Raw genomic sequence first — 18,070 nt, forward strand, 5'->3', positions numbered from 1 at the left:
TTTAGAAGTATTTCAGCAACAATTTTTGAATAGATGGGAAAAGAAAAAGAATCCTCTACGACTCCTTTCAAAGTATGAAAATATTAGGAGAGGACGCAATGAAATTGTTCAAGATTACTGTACCAGATTTAACAATATATACAATGCAATTCTAGTTAATATTAGACCCCAACCTGACTTAACATTAATAAAATTCCCTGATGGTTTTTACACAGACATGGAATTCCAACTCAGGGAAAGAAACCCCCCAACCCTAGAAGATATGCAAAGTGTAGCTGTAAGTGTACAGGCTAATTATTAGCTAAAAAGCTAGAGTTAGGAATGAAAGAAGAGGCTCAGCTAAAGATGCGCCTTCACCCTTTGACATTAAAATTGATAGCTTAGCGAAAGGCATGGAAAATTTAATAGATAGAATAAAGAATATAGAAAGTAAACCCCAGTGGGATAATCAATAGGCACCTCCACTTAGAAATCCTAAATTTAGGAAAAACCAAAATCAAAAATCAAAACACTAGAAAAAATGGACCTGATCAGAATATTAGGCATCCTTTCCAAGAAAATTATGTAGAAACATCCCATCCTGAAGACCCAGAGCAAGACACACAGATTAACTTGATGGGATTAGATGATGAAGGTGCTATTTTTCTGACCCAAGATGATAAGGAATTGCATATGCTACAGCAATTGCAAATCCAGTATGGAGAGTCATTTGATTATAAACAAGGTTATGATTCTACCATCTTTGAAGTGCATAAATAGTATAACCTAAGGAGTAAAAAGAATTCTGATATCCCTGACCAAGCCAAGAAAATAGTGCCAAATCAACCTAAGAAGATCAAAGAAGCCCCAATTTCTAAAATCCTCCAGATTCTCCCCAGACAAAAACAGAATCCTTCTGGCCCAACCATTGAATATATAACCCCTAATCAACCTTCTGATGATCAACCCTCTACTTTAATTCCCCCTAAAAAACCAATGGACACACCTCAAAACACTATATTGGAAAATTCACAAAAAGACGTCCCCAATAAAGGAAAAGAAGACCATCCTACTCAGAATCCTGTTGTCAAAAGTCCAAACTCTCAAAGAGAGAAAGCCCCTTTACCTTTTAATCTAGGAGCAAAGGTAGCTAAGTTAAATATTTCAGACCCTTTAACAGAGTTAATCAAGAATGAAACCTACAAAACACAGATAAACCATACCCTAAACATTGCTGAAAATGAAGATTCTATTAACCTGTTTGATGACCAACCAGAGCTTATATTTGGTCTAGATGTTAATGGTGAACCACTTGAAGGAGCAATACCACCTTACTACATTAGCATTAGCATCCATGACAAAATTATTCATAATGCAATGTTGGATTCTGGGGCCTCCCACAACTTAATGCCCAAATCAGTAATGGAAAAATTAAACCTAGAAATTACAAGGCCTTACAAGGACTTATTTTCATCTAACTCAAGTCAAGTCAAGTGTGTGGGGTTGATTAAATACCTGTGTGTTACCTTAGTTCAATATCCTGCCAAGAGCATCCTTATGAATATCGTGGTTGCTGACATCCCACTGGAGTATGGCATGCTGTTATCCAGATCATGGGGAGCCAAACTTCAGGGATCTTTACAACTTGATATGTCATATGCAAAAATTTCTATTTTTGGACAACCCAAGAAGCTATAGCGAGAAACTTTAATGAAATACATGGTGAGTAGCTAGGATAGGCCTAAAAAATTTCCTATCTACTCTGTACATTCAGACATTGATTCTTTTATCCTATATAATGTTGATCAAACACAAGAAACTATTTTAGATAGTGTTGATACAGAACCAAAAGAAATTGCAGTTTCAAAACAAGAGGAAACTATCCAAACTTTAGAACTTTCCACTAAACAAGGTAGTCAAAATGAGGAAAAGTTTGTGGAAATAGATGATGCGAATTATGAACATGAGATATTGTGGCATCTTGAGTTTGATGGATTAGTCAATAAGTTTGGAGTAGGAGCAGGATTTTGGATAGACAATCTAGAGAATGATCACTTAGAAGGCCATGCATATAGACTAAATTTTAGATGTACTAACAATATGGCCGAGTATGAAGCACTAATTTTAGGTCTTAAATTAGTTAGAAGTCTAGGAGCTATAAGATTTTCCATCATGGTAGACTCAAAACAAGTTATAAATCAAATTAATGCAGTGTATATGACAAAGGACCCTAGATTAAGTTGTTACAGAGGAACCATTGTAGAAATACGAAACACTTTCTTAGAAACCAAGGATGTTGTAATTCCTAGAAAACATAATATGAAAGCTCATAGTTTAGCAGTGTTTGCCAGCACCTGCAAGTTACCCTTTCAACCTAACTATCAGTACACAGCTGAAGTTAGGCACAGACCTGCAATTCCAGATAATTTGAAGAACTAGCAAATATTTGTTGATGACAAACAAATAAACAATTTTTTAATTTCAGAAGAAGAATTTGTAAATAGCAATATAGATACTGACACATCAATAGATCCTAACATTAAAAACACAATAGAAATAAATGAGAGAGAAGGTGAAGAAATATATAGATTTCATCCCACTAAATTTACAAAATCAAATGTAGAAAACCTAGAGCAAGTTGAGATTGATGAAATAATTAACGAAGACACTGAAGTAATCAATCTCAAAGACAATTTCTTACCTAAGGGATTAACCCCTTTGGAAGACTTGTTCGATTCAAATGATGTTCCTAGAAAGCCTAAAATGGAACCTTTAAAATCTGATATGGAGGAGTGTAATATTGGCACTGATGAAAAACCAAAATTGATCAAACTTTCTAAATCATTACCTCCCACTGAAAGAATAAAATACATTGAGTTATTAAAAGAGTTTCAAGATGTCTTTTCTTGGAGTTATGAGGAACTCAAACCCTATGACACTAGCATCATACAACACAAAATCCCTATAAAAGAAAATCAAAAACCTTTCAGAAAATCTGCTCGGTCAATCTCATCTCTCTTGTTGTTCGCATTGTGTGCTTCCCGAGCTTCCAGATTATGCGTGGTTCTCCTGGCATGGTCCCAGCACATCTAGTGATGAGTTTTTGCAGTCCCTTCATAGCTTTGTTGTCACGTAGCAGCTTCATGCATGTCTCCAAAAATGTAGTGAGCATTGATGGGTCCATTTCCGCTTCCAGTTTGTCTTTATTTCCTGAAGTGGAGGCCTCTGCGAAGCTCTTCTTAGCTTCCATGAATGCCTCCGTAGTGCGTTCCAAATCAAATTCTGGTTCCTTTGTTGGAGCCTTGCGAACCCAGTCACTCTCGTCAGGTTCCTTACCTTTGTCATCTCCTGTCATAATACCACTTCGGGGCACTGTTAGGCCCCTATACTACTAGTGTAACCCCTTATTGTTATTAGTACAACCCGCTTATTATATTGATGTACCCATGTGGTGCCCATATTGTTACTATTGTGCCCCATAGAAGCCCACTATTGTTATTATTGTGCCCTTACATTATTATTGTTATGTCAGCTCTGATTATGTTATGACCCCTTAGACTCCTATATATAGAAAGGAGGTCTTTTCATTTGTATCATCCAAGAATTGTTCATTTATGTAATGTAAAGGAGGTTGCCCCCTCGAAGAGGCTAAATTCTAAGGCGTTGATCTATCTTTTCTATCTTTTCTTGAGTTGGTTTCATAACATTTGGTATCAGAGCTTTGGATTCTAGGGTTTCGCTGCTCCAAAGAGGTCATCGTGGCATTTTCGCTATAACTTTTTGTCTGCGACATTTCAGAAGCTAAAAAAATAACCCATTTGAGAAGATATTGCTCTGAATCTCGGGTCCAAATTTCAGATCTTTTTGTGCTATATTTGTGGAGATATGATCTGAGGAAGTTGGTCTTTTTGCAGACTCTTGAATTACATTCCAAACAAGTGACCTGGGGAAAATCGTCATAACTTTTGCTCTGAGCATCGGATTGAAATTTCGTAAGGTACAAAAAGAGGACAGACTCTAATTTCTTGTAGATAGTTTTCAGAGCCAAAGGTTGAAACAGTGACACGTGGCACTTCATACAAGTTTGCTCTTCTGGAAAGGTCTATAATCAGGTCATCTTGGGAGATTGCGCATAACTCTTTCTTGGAGAATCCAATTTGGATTAGACTGGTGGCATTGGAAAGAGGACACAGAGGGATACTACAGGTCACAATTTTAGAACTTAAAAATCTGAAAGTATAGAGTTACAGTCATTTCAAGATCGAGCTCCTAAAATCAAGAAAAAGCAAGATGAGGAAGTTTCATGGCAAGGATCCGGTAAATTGGATACTTCAGATGGAGAAATATTTTGATCTACATGGTGTACCACTATTACAAAAGGTATGTATTGCATCTTCATATTTAGAACCGGATCAATTTTTATGGTATGAAGGGCTTTGTTCTCGTAAACAACTTGTTATGTGGTCAATTTTCACGGAGGAAATGATAGCACATTATGAGGATACAAAGAGCAACACCTTCTTTAGACCAACACCACAACAATTGGAAAGAGTAAAAGGGCTTTGTGACATATTGGAAAGAAAAATTATGGAAACCAGGAAGCATACCCCTCACAACTATAAAGATGGAAGTGTTGTTTCTCCTAGCCTTCCACAACCTACAAGGGTTACACCACAACAATTGGAAGAAAAAAGAGAAAAAGGGCTTTGTTACAATTGTGATAGCAAATGCACTAAAGGTCATAAGTGTGTTGAGAAGAAATTATCTTACATAGAATATGAAGAGGAGGAAGAAAAGGATCAAGAAACATCAAAAGAAGAAGATATACGCCAAGACCCCACCCCAGAGAAAGAAGAAATGAATCAAACCATATCTTGTAAAGCATTGGCAAGAATTACCACTCCTCAAACTCTCAAGATAGAAGGACATATCAAGAAGAAAAATGTGCAAGAAGTGAAAGATCACATCGAGAAAGAAGAAATGAATCCAACCATATCTTGTAATTCATTGGTCGAAATTACCACTCCTCAAACTATCAAGATAGAAGGACATATCAAGAATAAAAATGTTCAAGAAGTGAAAGATCACATCGAGCATCAAGAAATGAATCCGACCATATCTTGTAAAGGATTGGAAGAAATTACCACTCCTCAAACTCTAGAGATAGAAGGACATATCAAGAAGAAAAAGGTTCAAGCAGTGAAAGATCACATCGAGCATCAACAACAAGTTCTCCAAATTTTAAAGGATAACGCCACTTCGGTGCAAAATCAAATGAAACAACAGGTAGATCAACATCATAGTGAAAAATGTTTTGATGTAGGTGATTGGGTATTTTTACAGCTACATCTCAAGCAAGCTATTTATGAGAAGGAAATGTTGGCAATACTACATGCACTTAAAAAATGGCGACCTTACCGAATGGGAAGACTCTTCAAGGATGTGGAAGCATTGTTTTGTGCTATTTCTATTATCCAACCAGATTGGATAAACGAAGCAAGGGATGAATGGAAGAAGGACGAAGAAGTATGGCCACTTATTCAAAAGTTGCAAAAGATCCCAATTCAAACAATACTGCCAGAAATTGAAGAGGAAGGAAAATCATATTGGAACCTGGAGCAGTCACAGAAACAAGAACTCGATAGCTATGAAATCGACAATTTCAGAGTATCTCATCAAGTGGAAGAACTTACCCGCTGAAGATTCCACATGGGAGGACAAGAATTTTATACAGAAGCATCAAGAACTACTCAAGCGTTGAGGACAACGTGTTTTGAAGGAGAGGGGCATGTTAGGCCCCTATACTACTAGTGTAACCCCTTATTGTTATTAGTACAACCCACTTATTATATTGATGTACCCATGTAGTGCCCATATTGTTAGTATTGTGCCCCATAGCAGCCCACTATTGTTAGTATTGTGCCCTTACATTATTATTGTTATGTCGGCTCTGATTATGTTATGACCCCTTAGACTCCTATATATAGAAAGGAGGTCTTTTCATTTGTATCATCCAAGAATTGTTCATTTATGTAATGTAAAGGAGGTTGCCCCCTCGAAGAGGCTAAATTCTAAGGCGTTGATCTATCTTTTCTATCTTTTCTTGAATTGGTTTCATAACATTCAGGTCTTCCTCGCATGGCTCATACCTCATCATTTGCAGGTTCTGAGTCGAGGGAGGTTGGAGTGCTCCTTTATCACGTAACCTCGCTATCAACATGGGACAGTCCTCCCTCTCATGATCAAACTAGGTACAATATAAGCATGATGGTCTCTTTGGATTTGTACAATCACGAGAATAATGCACTGGTCCTCTGCAATTGTAACATATCAGTTGTCCGTGACCTCTTCCTGGCCCCATTCCACCTCGACCTCATCCGCACCCGTGAAATCCAGTGCACGCCATCCCTGCATTTTGATCGAGGGCCCATGTTTCAGTCTGAACTCTGTAGGTAGGGGTCTGATCCATCATCAGTTCATAACTTCTACAAGTGCACTCATCGTGGCCTACTGACCTTCAAAAGTTATAGAATAACTGCTTGGAAGTCTGTGTATACTTCTGTAATAGATGGCAGTTATATGTTGCATGCTTTCCTCCTACCTTACAAATCGCACACCATAATGTAGGTGTCACGCTCCATCCTGCTTGTGCCTTTGGTCTCAATGGCATTGGTCCTCCTCCTACCAGGTAGTTCGCGAATACTGGACAATGGTCCTTGTCGTGTCCTTGGCCTTTGCACTTTACGCATCATACCTCTTCGCACTCTTCTAGGCGAGCTGTCGTATCTTGTTTCAAACCTTGCATCTCAAGGCACAAGTTTTTAAACTGCATGTGGATCTGTTGGACTCCTAGGTTAGGATCTTGTATTGGGGTCTCATGCAATCTTATTGTGATCTCCAAGGTCTAGGCCTGAGTGGATAGCTTTTGTTGTGACAACGTGTTCCTTAGATGTGGCGTTAGCGATGCTACAAGCCATGTGCGGTGTTGAGCATCCGTTAAGGTCATGTTCGCTTCACAAATCATACACTTTAGTCTTTGATCTAGCTCCTAGGGGGTCTCACCTGGAAGCATTGCGATTTCCTTAAATCCAATAATCGACTGTCTTTGATTTTGGCCTACTAAATTCCCTATTTAGTGCAATTTGGATATCTGTGATTTTTGTGTTTGGATTGTCATTGGAATGCTTAATGTACCATGTCAATGCATGATCTTGCAAAGTTCTGACTAGTGTTGCTTTCTTTATATTGTCATCTGTGACTCCCTGCGCTTCCCATACAACCTTTACCATGAACCAAAACTGGTTTGGATCTTCATTCCCTACTCCTTTGAACACCGACAATTTTATCACGCTTGCTTTTTTGAATTGTGGTGGTGGCGGAGGTGGTGTGGGCGAACACAGGGGTGAATATGGTGAAACTAGTGGTGGTGTAGGTCGGGGTGGTATGCGTGGAATTTGTTGCTTTATCAGACTGATCACACTTCTTGGTGAAACTTTCGCAAGCTCTTCCTCTCTTTCCCACGAAGATGAAATCAGGGGGCTAGAATTTAGTTCTACGTTATCTTCATTTCTGTATATCCTCCCACTCCACGTAGACATAAGCATCAATTTATTCGCATAACCCACTTTTCATATAGTAGCATTTTAATCCAAGTGTTCAAATATTTAACGTACTTACCTCGCGGTCCTTTGAGGAAGAGTTGTTGTGCCTCACTATAGCTGACTGAAGTATCTACCACGAACTCAGTGATAAAACCTCTTATAATTTGATCAAGCCAATGGTCCATAGCGTGTGCGGTCTTATCTTCTGATGCTTCCAGTCTGCCCACCAACTCTAGAGTCCACACAATAGGTTTTTCGAGCCTACACCTTCCTTGACTGTCTGCTAGCTTCGTGATCCACTCGTACAACTCAAAGGGGAAGGATGCAAGAAAATTTCATGGATTTCCATATATATAAGTAGCAATCTAACCACTCCTCCTTTGATAATCGTGGATTCCTATTTTCCTGCGCGATGAACTCGTGAGTATTCATGTCAAACCACTCTTCAATTCCTTTCTTTGTCGGATTCCAATGATAGGACATCAAACATATCTATGCAGATCTCGGTCCCAAAAATGGAACCATTTGTTGGCTTATTGGGGCCTGACCTAGGTTGAAAGTTAATTTAGCCAAACAAATCCCAGTACTACTAGCCCTTTCAGCAACAGTCTGCAGAGTGTGGACTTAGGTCTCACCCGAAGTAGTATGGGAGGGTGCTAGAACCAGGTTTCCGTACCCTAGAGATGTCTGATGAGTTCAAGTGGTCCGTGGTTTGACCCTGCACACAGGTTTCTTCGCGCACTTTCCCATCCTTCGCCACCCAATATACTACCTTCGTGCAACCCTACTTAGGGGTTGAGCACTGCGCTCTATGTTTTTACCCAAGATCTTACTAGTATTCCAATGTTAGTTGATTATTTTAGCCTACTTGCGTGCTTTAAATTATACTTAACAACATAAAATATTCATACAGGTGCACACAGTAAATAAACAGTATATTTTCAAATTATATCAATCATTCATTAACTCGAGAACAAATACACAAAATGATAACAAACTTCTCTTTATTAATTCCTTCTTCGGTTACAAACTTGGCTCTACCCTATGCACTCAGCTGTAGGGGTCTGCACAGTTAGCTGCGGACTACTAGGCCTCTGCGCACTCAACTACAGAGCCTTCTCCTACTCTACAACCCAAAGACACACTTCACTTAGTTACTTAGACTCTTCTCTCTCTTATCTACTTAGAGCCTCACTCTATTTATACAATCCCATGGTCCATGGAACATGGGTAGGTCTATCCAACTGAAATTACATTACAAAACTAGGGCAGACAACGTTATGACTCTATCATACTTTCACACTCTGTGCCCGCAATTCGCATATCTTTACAACAAGATTGGGTCAAAACTTGGGCTTTGAGCCCCAAAACATGCCTTGGGGGGGATTCCATGCCCAACAACCTCTCATTGCCTGCCTTGCAACTTATGCTTTTTTCCTTCAAACTTCTCAATGTATCTACTATATCAAGAGAGTCTCCTCCTCACTACTACTAAACTGACTTCTCCCAACCCACTAATGTCTCTTCTGGCCTGTATGGGGAGTCATATGAACTATACTCAACTATTTTTCTCTACATTTCTTAGCCTTCTATTTTCCTGCAATATATCTATGTCACCTAAATAAAAGAATGATCAAAAGAATTACCTCATCTTACTACTGGTGAGGCTATTGTGTCTGCACAGGCCAATTCAAATTAACAAGATACAACATCACAAGCCTATCAACTCATAAATGGATATCATAATCATAACAATAAATAGCTAACATGCATGCATGGTAAACATATAGAAAACTGACATGCATGGATAACAATCTGCATTTACCCTGAGGTCAAGTGTTGTAAACCTTGCTCTAATAGTACTCTATAACACCCCACCCCATATTTACTCGCTTTTATAAGATCACCAGGGTAAACATGACCTGAGAGTTACTATGCATGAACAAACCTCCAAGATTCAGTTATGGAATTGGGGTCCATTACCTACTTACTGAAACCATTCATAAAAACATGATCACACTATTATTAGCCTAACTTGACCCAACACTATTTCCTTTCGGTTTAGTTTCCTTAAATTTATCACCACTTTCCATTTTTGGAATTTTTTCGGGTGCTAAACTTCTAAGGCCATTTTGAGGGCCTAAAAGACATTTTTGGGGAAAACGGAGAGACTAGGAAAGCTCCAAAATTTGTTTCATTGATCCCCTTTCCAGCCTACTTGTGGAGATCAATGAAATGAGGTATCATGATAGTCAAACGAAGATCATATGCCAAAGTTACGACCCTAGAAAATTGGCAGTTCAAATTATTCATTTATACAAATATTTTGTGACTATGCTACTTGTAGGTCATGAATGCATAGTTTGTTAACTATTTTGATTAGTTCATCAAATATTCACTAGGAAGGCTTGCTTCCCTCTGGCACTAATTGCACTAAAACACAAACTACCACATGCCTTTATATAAATCAACCATGAGCCATAACCATGTGTAGATCAAGAGCACATCATATAATAAGAAATTTACCATGCATATAACAAACATTTAACCAAAATGAACCCATGACAAACAAAATGTATAAACAAGACTCAATCAACACTTATGCTCATTGATAATGAATAAATAATAACACATATTAACATATGTATAGTACCAACCAGGTCAGGGACTTCAACGTACCACCCAACCATAGATGTTGCTGAATTGAATTTCTCTTTCATTCAATCACCCTCATGCCATATTCCAAGCATGAATGTGCAATCACACGGGATTTACCAAAACATACCCAACCATGGAATCCGTGAGTTAAACCACCTCCACCCTCAAGCCACAGTGATTGCACCTATACTAGTCTAGAAATTATACTAGGTCCCTATACTACTAGTTGTGATGCAGGAAAGTGTTCCCTCTGCAGATAGAGGCAACCCCTCTAGCCCTAGAGCGGGTCTAGTCACAAACAAGGACAGATCAAAAATAGCTTTCCTTAAACAGTCATAGTTGGAAGCCTACCTCAACCGGTGGTTGATGGAGTTCCGTTGCGCTGCTCCAGCTTCCGCTTCCTTCTCCTAATGAGTAATCAACCTAAAACAATGCAAAGGAAATACAACAAAGCATGTAACCGGAAACAACAATGATCTATTTACTCACAAAGTCAAGAATTCATGAGCTATCAAGTACATTACATACAAGACATAGGAAAACATCATTGATTGTATTAATAATGAAATAAGAGTAAGCTTACAACCAAAGTCTTGACGTCACAAGCCTTCTCAGAGGGATCCAGCCAGCATGTTCCTCAAGCATTCACTCTTTGAAGATGGATCTCTCAACATACAAGTCTCTCTCACTCATAAGCTTTACACAAGATTAAGCGAACTTTCACAACCTTCCACAAGCTATCAACAATCCCACACTTTTCACACTCACACCAGCTATCTAGCAAACTCACAAACATTAACAGCACTACTCAACTAGCCAACTATCAAAAACTAGCAATGCATAGCAATGAATCATTGCGGAGGAATGTCGTAATGATAAATCCAATTTATTTTGTTGCTTTGTGGACTTTAGAAAGGCTTTCGATACGGTTCCTAGATACAACCTTCAGAATAGATTAGAAGAGCTAAAGGTTCCTCTCGAGTTGAGAGCTTCCACTATAAGGTTATACAAGAATGTAATTGCCAAGCTAAAGAGCAATGAGGGGTGGTCAAAAGATATTAAGTGTAACATCGGAGTTAAACAAGGTTGCCCCCTCTCCCCTACCCTATTTGGAATTTACATCGATAAGCTCGAAGGCTATTTAGAGGAAGCAGGATGTGATGGCACGATATTAGCTGGGATAGTCGTCATCCTTCTTCTCTATGCTGATGATATTGTTCTTTTCACAAGGTGCCCATCTGATCTTGATAAGCAACTCAGGCTTCTTAAGGATTTCTGCTCTACCATGGGTATGACTGTTAACACTGAAAAAAAAAAAAAAAAGTTATGATTATCAAATCCAAGAAGGACACTTATGCTAATTTTATGTATGACAATAATAACTTGGAGGAAGTGTATTCTTACAACTACCTAGGAATTGATATTCATCACAAGCTCAACTGGAACCATAGCATTGAGAAAAGGATTAATGGGGGGTGGAAAGCTTATTCTGGTCTTGAAAATAATTGTAAAACAACAAACCTCGTAATGTGGGATAAAAAGAAGTTCCTCTTTGAAACTTTAGTCACTCATGTTATCTTATATGGCTGTGAGGTTTGGGGTTGCAGCATCTCCAAAGAATCATGGAGAAAGATTGAGCAAATCCAGAAGTGTTTTATAACTTATAACCTGAAAATTAAAAGTAATACACCCTATCCTATTCTCCTTATAGAAGCAAGGCTTTCCCCTATTCAGAGCCTAGCTATGATTAGGTTTCTGCTGTACAAGCACAAACTCAATAACGTAGACAATCATAGACTTCCTAATCTAGCTTTAAATTCCAGCCAAAACCACCTAAGGCTCAATCGGGGGTGGCATAAAGATACAAGGGCCTGGTTAAACTATTGGGAGATCAACGAGAATGATGCATTGCAAAACATAAATAACATTAAAGATATTGTTACTTCTAAGTTCAAAGAAAAAATGTAGTGTGAGAAAGATTTAGCGACGAAAAGAAAATTAAGTTATTATAAGAAGGTCATCAACCCCACCCTAGAAGATCAAAAGTATCTCTCTATTTTAACTAGCTCAAAGAAGAAAATTAATATAGCAAAGATTAGAATGAATTCTCATGAGCTCCATAGTGAAACAGGTTTTTGGGCAGTTCCTAAAACGCCATGGATGGAAAGGATCTTCCATATATGTGAGAATAGGAACATCGAGGATGAAAACCACTTCCTCTTAGAGTGCCCCGTGTACAACCACATTAGATCTCAGTTTCACAATCTTTGTTGCAATACTGACCTTCCTAGCCTTTTACAATGTCAAAATTATAGTGAGCTCGGGAGGCTTCTCTCCAAGCTTTTTGAGCATAGGAATAAAATCTTAAATCAAAATAAATAATTTGTTTCTTTAGGTCCGATAGACCAATGTTTGGTCTCAGCGGACGTTAACCATCATCATCATCATCATCACCATCAATTCAATTCTTAATATTTTAAATTTAAATTTGTTAATTATTTTTTTTTTCTTATTTAATTTTCCAATGTGAATTCTGTCAAATAGTTTCTAATTATTATTTCTAATTTAACTTATTAATTATTTTTTACCATTAACTCAACATATAGCTAGCTCATTTTCTCCTATAAATAGGATCTTCAACATTGGTTTAGTTACTAAGCTCTTTGGTCCTTAATGATGGATGAAGTTACCATCTGGATCACAAATACTATACAGTTCTATTTGGGAAATCTTGAACAACAATATGAAATGTATTATAAAGTAAATATTTGGATGCCTATTTGAGTTTACCAAACATTTAATTTATATAGCTACCCTAATTATCACATTATCAATCTTTTTCTTAATCTTTTAAGTCAACAAAACTAAAATGATGATGAAACACTTCTCTCATTACATTTTAAACATAATTAAAAAAAAAAAAATCAATTAATCTCCTATCATTTTAAGGTTCAATAAACTATATAAAAAATCGATAAACTATATAGATCTTACTGCACAATAATCATCAACTAATATGTACATTTAAAAAAATAAAAATAATACAAAATATTAAATTAAATGATAAAAAATTTTACATTTAATCTCTTTTAATAAATTTAATAAAAATAAATTTAAACTAATTACATATAAATTCCCTGATCTCCTCCTCTACCCCCTCCATCCCCCCCCTCTCTCCCCTCCATCCCCCCCCCTCCCCCTCTCTCCTCCCCCCCGGTACCCTCTTCGTTCCAGAACTAAGGATAAGGGTGCTGATGCAATTGGTATTGATCCTATTTTTCCCCCGACTTCCCTTAAATCATCTAGAGGTCGCCCCTCCCAGCTCACTAAAGCCAGACACACTGCGGGGGAAGAATTTGCCCTTGGGCGATAACAAATAATTGACAGGGCCCTTAGAGCAAGGGATGGCCCTCTGCCTATCCCTCCATGAAGTTCTTATCATTCAACTGTCGTGGGGTTGCTAGCCCCCCCAAAAAACTAGCCCTAAGAAGACTGCTCACCTCGACTGATTTGGATGTTATTTTCCTGCAAGAAACTCTCTGCTCGGCTGCCACCCTCATCCCTATCCTCAACTCTTGGCTACCGAATTGGACCTTTCATGCTATGGACGCATCTGGGAGATCGGGAGGTATTGCTATTGGTTTCTGTAACAAATCCATGGTGCTCCAGAATACTTGGGGAGGTAGAGGATTCATCGGTATGGATTTATTGGCCCACTCTCTTTGTGCTAATATTCGTATTATTAATGTATATGGCCCTTGTGTGGAGAGGGAACCATTCTGGAGATCCTTGCTCACATCCAAACTACTTCGGGCAGACAATATTATTCTGGGAGGGGACTTGAATTTCTCCTTGGGATACTGTGAATCCTGGGGACACTTGGCCCGAGTGGATAACCTTTCTGACTCGATCTATACCTTACTCGAAGCGCACCAATGGGTCGACATCCCTCCTGTCAGACTTCAATATACCTGGTCAAATAACAGAAGTGGCGATCATAGTCTTGCTAGAAGACTTGACAGATTCCTTATCAAAGAGGCTTTCCTCACCCTCCACCCTCATATTAGGCAGTGGGTAGGCTCTCGAGGTTTATCTGACCACTGGCCCATATTTTTGGAATTGTCAAACAACATCCCGAAGATCAAAATCCCTTTCAAATTCAATGCTTCCTGGCTCAAGGACCACAGCTATCTACAGCTTGTATCTGATTATTGGAGATCCAACCCTATAATGGTCAAGGAGGAACACACTGCTGGTTTTATAAGGAAACTATCTGAACTCAAGAGGATCTCCAGAAATTGGGCACATTTGAAACGGATAAATGATGATAAGATATTGAAGGAGGCAGAACGAGCCATTGCCACATTCGAGGACTCGTCAAATGGCACCTTCCTAACACCTGCCAACAAGGACCTATACTCTACTCTTGTCTCTAAGCGCTCCCAAATTCTAAAGGAAAGAGAGGAGAGCTAGCACCTTAGAAGTAGATCCATCTGGCTGGTAGAAGGTGACAACAACACTAAGTTCTATCATAAATTCGCCAATGGCAAGAAAGCCATTAATACTATCTGGGAGCTTCAAAACGAACAGGGTCAGATGGTAACAGAATAGCAGGGTCTGGCCAGACTTGCAAATGAACACTTCAAATCCATCTACAAGGCACCTCGTGAGGTGAACATTCTAGAGATAATGCAGGTAGCAGAACTCTTCCCCAGATATGTAGATCAGGAGGATTCAGAGAACCTGATGATGGCTGTGTCGAAGGAGGAACTTGAGGCCACCTTAAAATGGTTTAAAAAAGATAAAAGCCCTGGACCGGATGGGTGGACCATCGAATTCTATATTGCTTTCTTTGACATCATGGGGGATGATTTACTCAGAATCGTGGAGGACTGTAGAAGGAATGGCAATATCCCCGCGGCCATCAAATCCACTTTTATTGCCCTAATTCCGAAATCTGATTCCCCCACCTCCTTCAATGATTTTAGACCCATCTCTCTTTGTAACGTTCTGTACAAGATTATTGCTAAAATCATTGCAAATCACCTGAAGCCCATACTGTCTAAACATGTATCTCCTAAACAATTTGCTTTCCTACAGCATCGACAGATACATGAGGCAATCGCCACTGCACAGGAACTGCTCCACACTCTTAAGACAAAGAAACAGAAGGGCATGATCCTAAAGGTGGACCTTTCCAAGGCTTTTGATAAAGCAAATTGGCTCTATATCAGGTTAATTCTAACTCACCTAGGCTTCCCCTTCGCTTACATCAAATGGATTATGAGCTGCATTAAGGATGTATCCTACAGTGTCCTGCTTAACGGCGAAGCTACACCTTTTTTCTTATCAAAGAGAGGGCTTAGGCAAGGCTGCCCTCTCTCCCCTCTACTTTTTTTACTTGTTATGGAAGGACTAAGCAGATCCATCATTGCTGCCCGGGACAGAAATCAGTTGGTTGGCATCAAGATTTTGGAGAACTTCTTTTTGACCCACCTCTTGTTTGTTGATGATATCCTGATATTCTTAAATGGAAGTATCGGCGATTCCTCTATTCTACATAATATATTCAAGCTCTTTCAACAGGCAACGGGGATGATGATTAACAAAGGAAAATCCACCATTACCATTATTGGTTGCTCTCAGCATGAGTCCATCTATACTACCCAGCGGTTTCCTTTCTCTGCACTCAATTTGGATGACGAGCTTAAATATCTGGGCTTCCGAATAAAGCCCCTCGGATACAGGATCGCAGACTGGACGTGGCTTATCGCAAAGGTGGAAAAACGCTTACAGATCTGGTACCACAAATACCTTTCCCAGGCCGGCAGATTAATCGTCATTAAGGTAGTTATCGAGGCCACCCCTGTGTTCTGGATGACCCTTGCATGGATCCCAAAAGGCATTCTGAACAGGCTCCAAAATATTTGCTGCAGATTTTTATGGAAGGGTAATCAACCTGGGAAAATTTTTGCCTGGGTCAAATGGGACCATATAGCAATTCCAAAACGATGGGGAGGATGGGGCATAAAAAGGCTTGAGCTATTTTCGAAAGCCTTGGCTGCTAAACTAGGATGGCAGCTCATTACCTCTAATAGTCTCTGGACTCAGGTAGCCCATGCAAAATACATATGGCCTTTAAATTTGATGGACTGGTTCAGACAAACTCACCCCTCGACTAGTAATATCTCCAACATATGGAAGGCAATGATGAACCCACCCCCCCTGCTGCGACAAGGAATTACCTGGAGAATAAAGGAAGGTAACGCAATTCGTATTGGCACGGACCCATGGGTGGGATGTGGGAATGCACACAGGTTGCCAGCCGAATTAATTAGATTCCTAAATTACAGGGGCATTATCTACATCAAGCATATTGGCGACCGCAATAATTCCACAGTCCTACATCAGGCATGGAAATCCGCACACGAATTGGACATCCCTGATCATTGGAGACTGGATTGGCAACTTTACATAGAAGCCCTCACACAGGCCCATATCCGTCTATCAGAGGATCCTAATGAAATTATTTGGGCTTTCGCAAAGAATGGAACTTATACCCCAAAATAAGGATACATCAAGCTCATGGATCCCCATAAACCTCAGTCTATTGACCCAAACTGGAGAAATTTTTGGAAGCTCAAGGCCGCCCCTCGCACTCGCCTGTTACTGTGGAACATACTATTTGACAAGATCCCTACTGGTGCCAATCTGATGAAGAGATCCTTCCATGGTCCCTTTCGATGCCATCTTTGTCGACTTGATGAAGAGAACACTGAACATCTCTTCCTGAACTGCCCGTCCACTAAGGAGTTTTGGAACGGTATTACTGCACACTTCCCTACCCTGAACCCCTGGCACGGCAACAACGTCCATGAGGCTTGGAATACCTGGTGCCTAGCCCACAAAGGAAAAGCCAGGAACATGCCTCTCCTTGTTTGCTGGGCCATTTGGATAGCTAGAAACCAGTCCATATTCAATCTCAAGGACCCTCACTGGCCTTCTATACTACATCACATAATCTCTGATTATGATCTCCTTCCCGAGGATGACAACATAGCCCCTCTGCGCACCATCACTCCTGAAACCATAGATAAATCCAAACCATGGGCATATTTTGATGGTTCTGCTCAGGAAGCAGGATGTGGTGGGGGAGCCATACTATACCTGAATGATACCCACTGGTTTAAAATTCAAATAAACTTGGGGACGGGTACCAACAACTTTGCTGAACTCTGCACAACAAAACATCTCATTTACTTTGCATTAGTTCATCATTGCAGACATCTTCAATTGTTTGGTGATTCAAAAATTGTATGTAATTGGCTCAACAATGCATCACACTGCAATGCATATACACTAAGGCATATTCTAGGAGAAGCTCGTAGAATGATAGACATATTTGACTCTTTTGTCTGTCGACATATCTACAGGGAACAAAACTCGGAGGCTGATCAACTTTCAAAAGAGGCAACGCATCTACAGGGCAATGACTGGTTGATCCAGGAGGAGATTGATGGTGCTTACCATCAATATTACCACAGACCATTCGTAGAACATGGACAAATTGGGCTTTAAGCCCATGATTTTGTAGATCTCATTGTAAAAATCATGTTTATTTTCTCATATCTATTATACGACTGTAGATACAACAGTTTTGGTATTGGCATATATATATAACTCTCTCTGCGCAAAGAAGATATAATTTTGAACCTTTTTCCCTCTTTCTGTTGAGGGTAGTTTTGATACAATATGGTTATTACAGACTCCCTGCGAGGAGGATCAGCGATTGCAGTAAAGTTTTATATAGACAGTTATACATGTATCCTGAT

The 18,070-nt window shown here is 39.4% G+C and overlaps 1 protein-coding gene across 1 annotated transcript; it reads left to right on the forward strand.

Moving 5' to 3' along the window:
- Nucleotides 1-16,823: 16,823 nt before the first annotated feature.
- Nucleotides 16,824-17,816, forward strand: LOC149233986 (uncharacterized). The gene has a single exon (XM_089368112.1). It carries the CDS (start codon nt 16,824-16,826, stop codon nt 17,814-17,816), a length of 993 nt encoding a protein of 330 aa, XP_089224238.1.
- The last annotated feature ends 254 nt before the right edge of the window (nt 17,817-18,070 follow it).

Source organism: Pinus tabuliformis, chromosome 8 (assembly GCF_031772625.1).
Source record: "Pinus tabuliformis cultivar Carrire ecotype Pingquan chromosome 8, CPIR1, whole genome shotgun sequence".
Taxonomy (NCBI): domain Eukaryota; kingdom Viridiplantae; phylum Streptophyta; class Pinopsida; order Pinales; family Pinaceae; genus Pinus; species Pinus tabuliformis.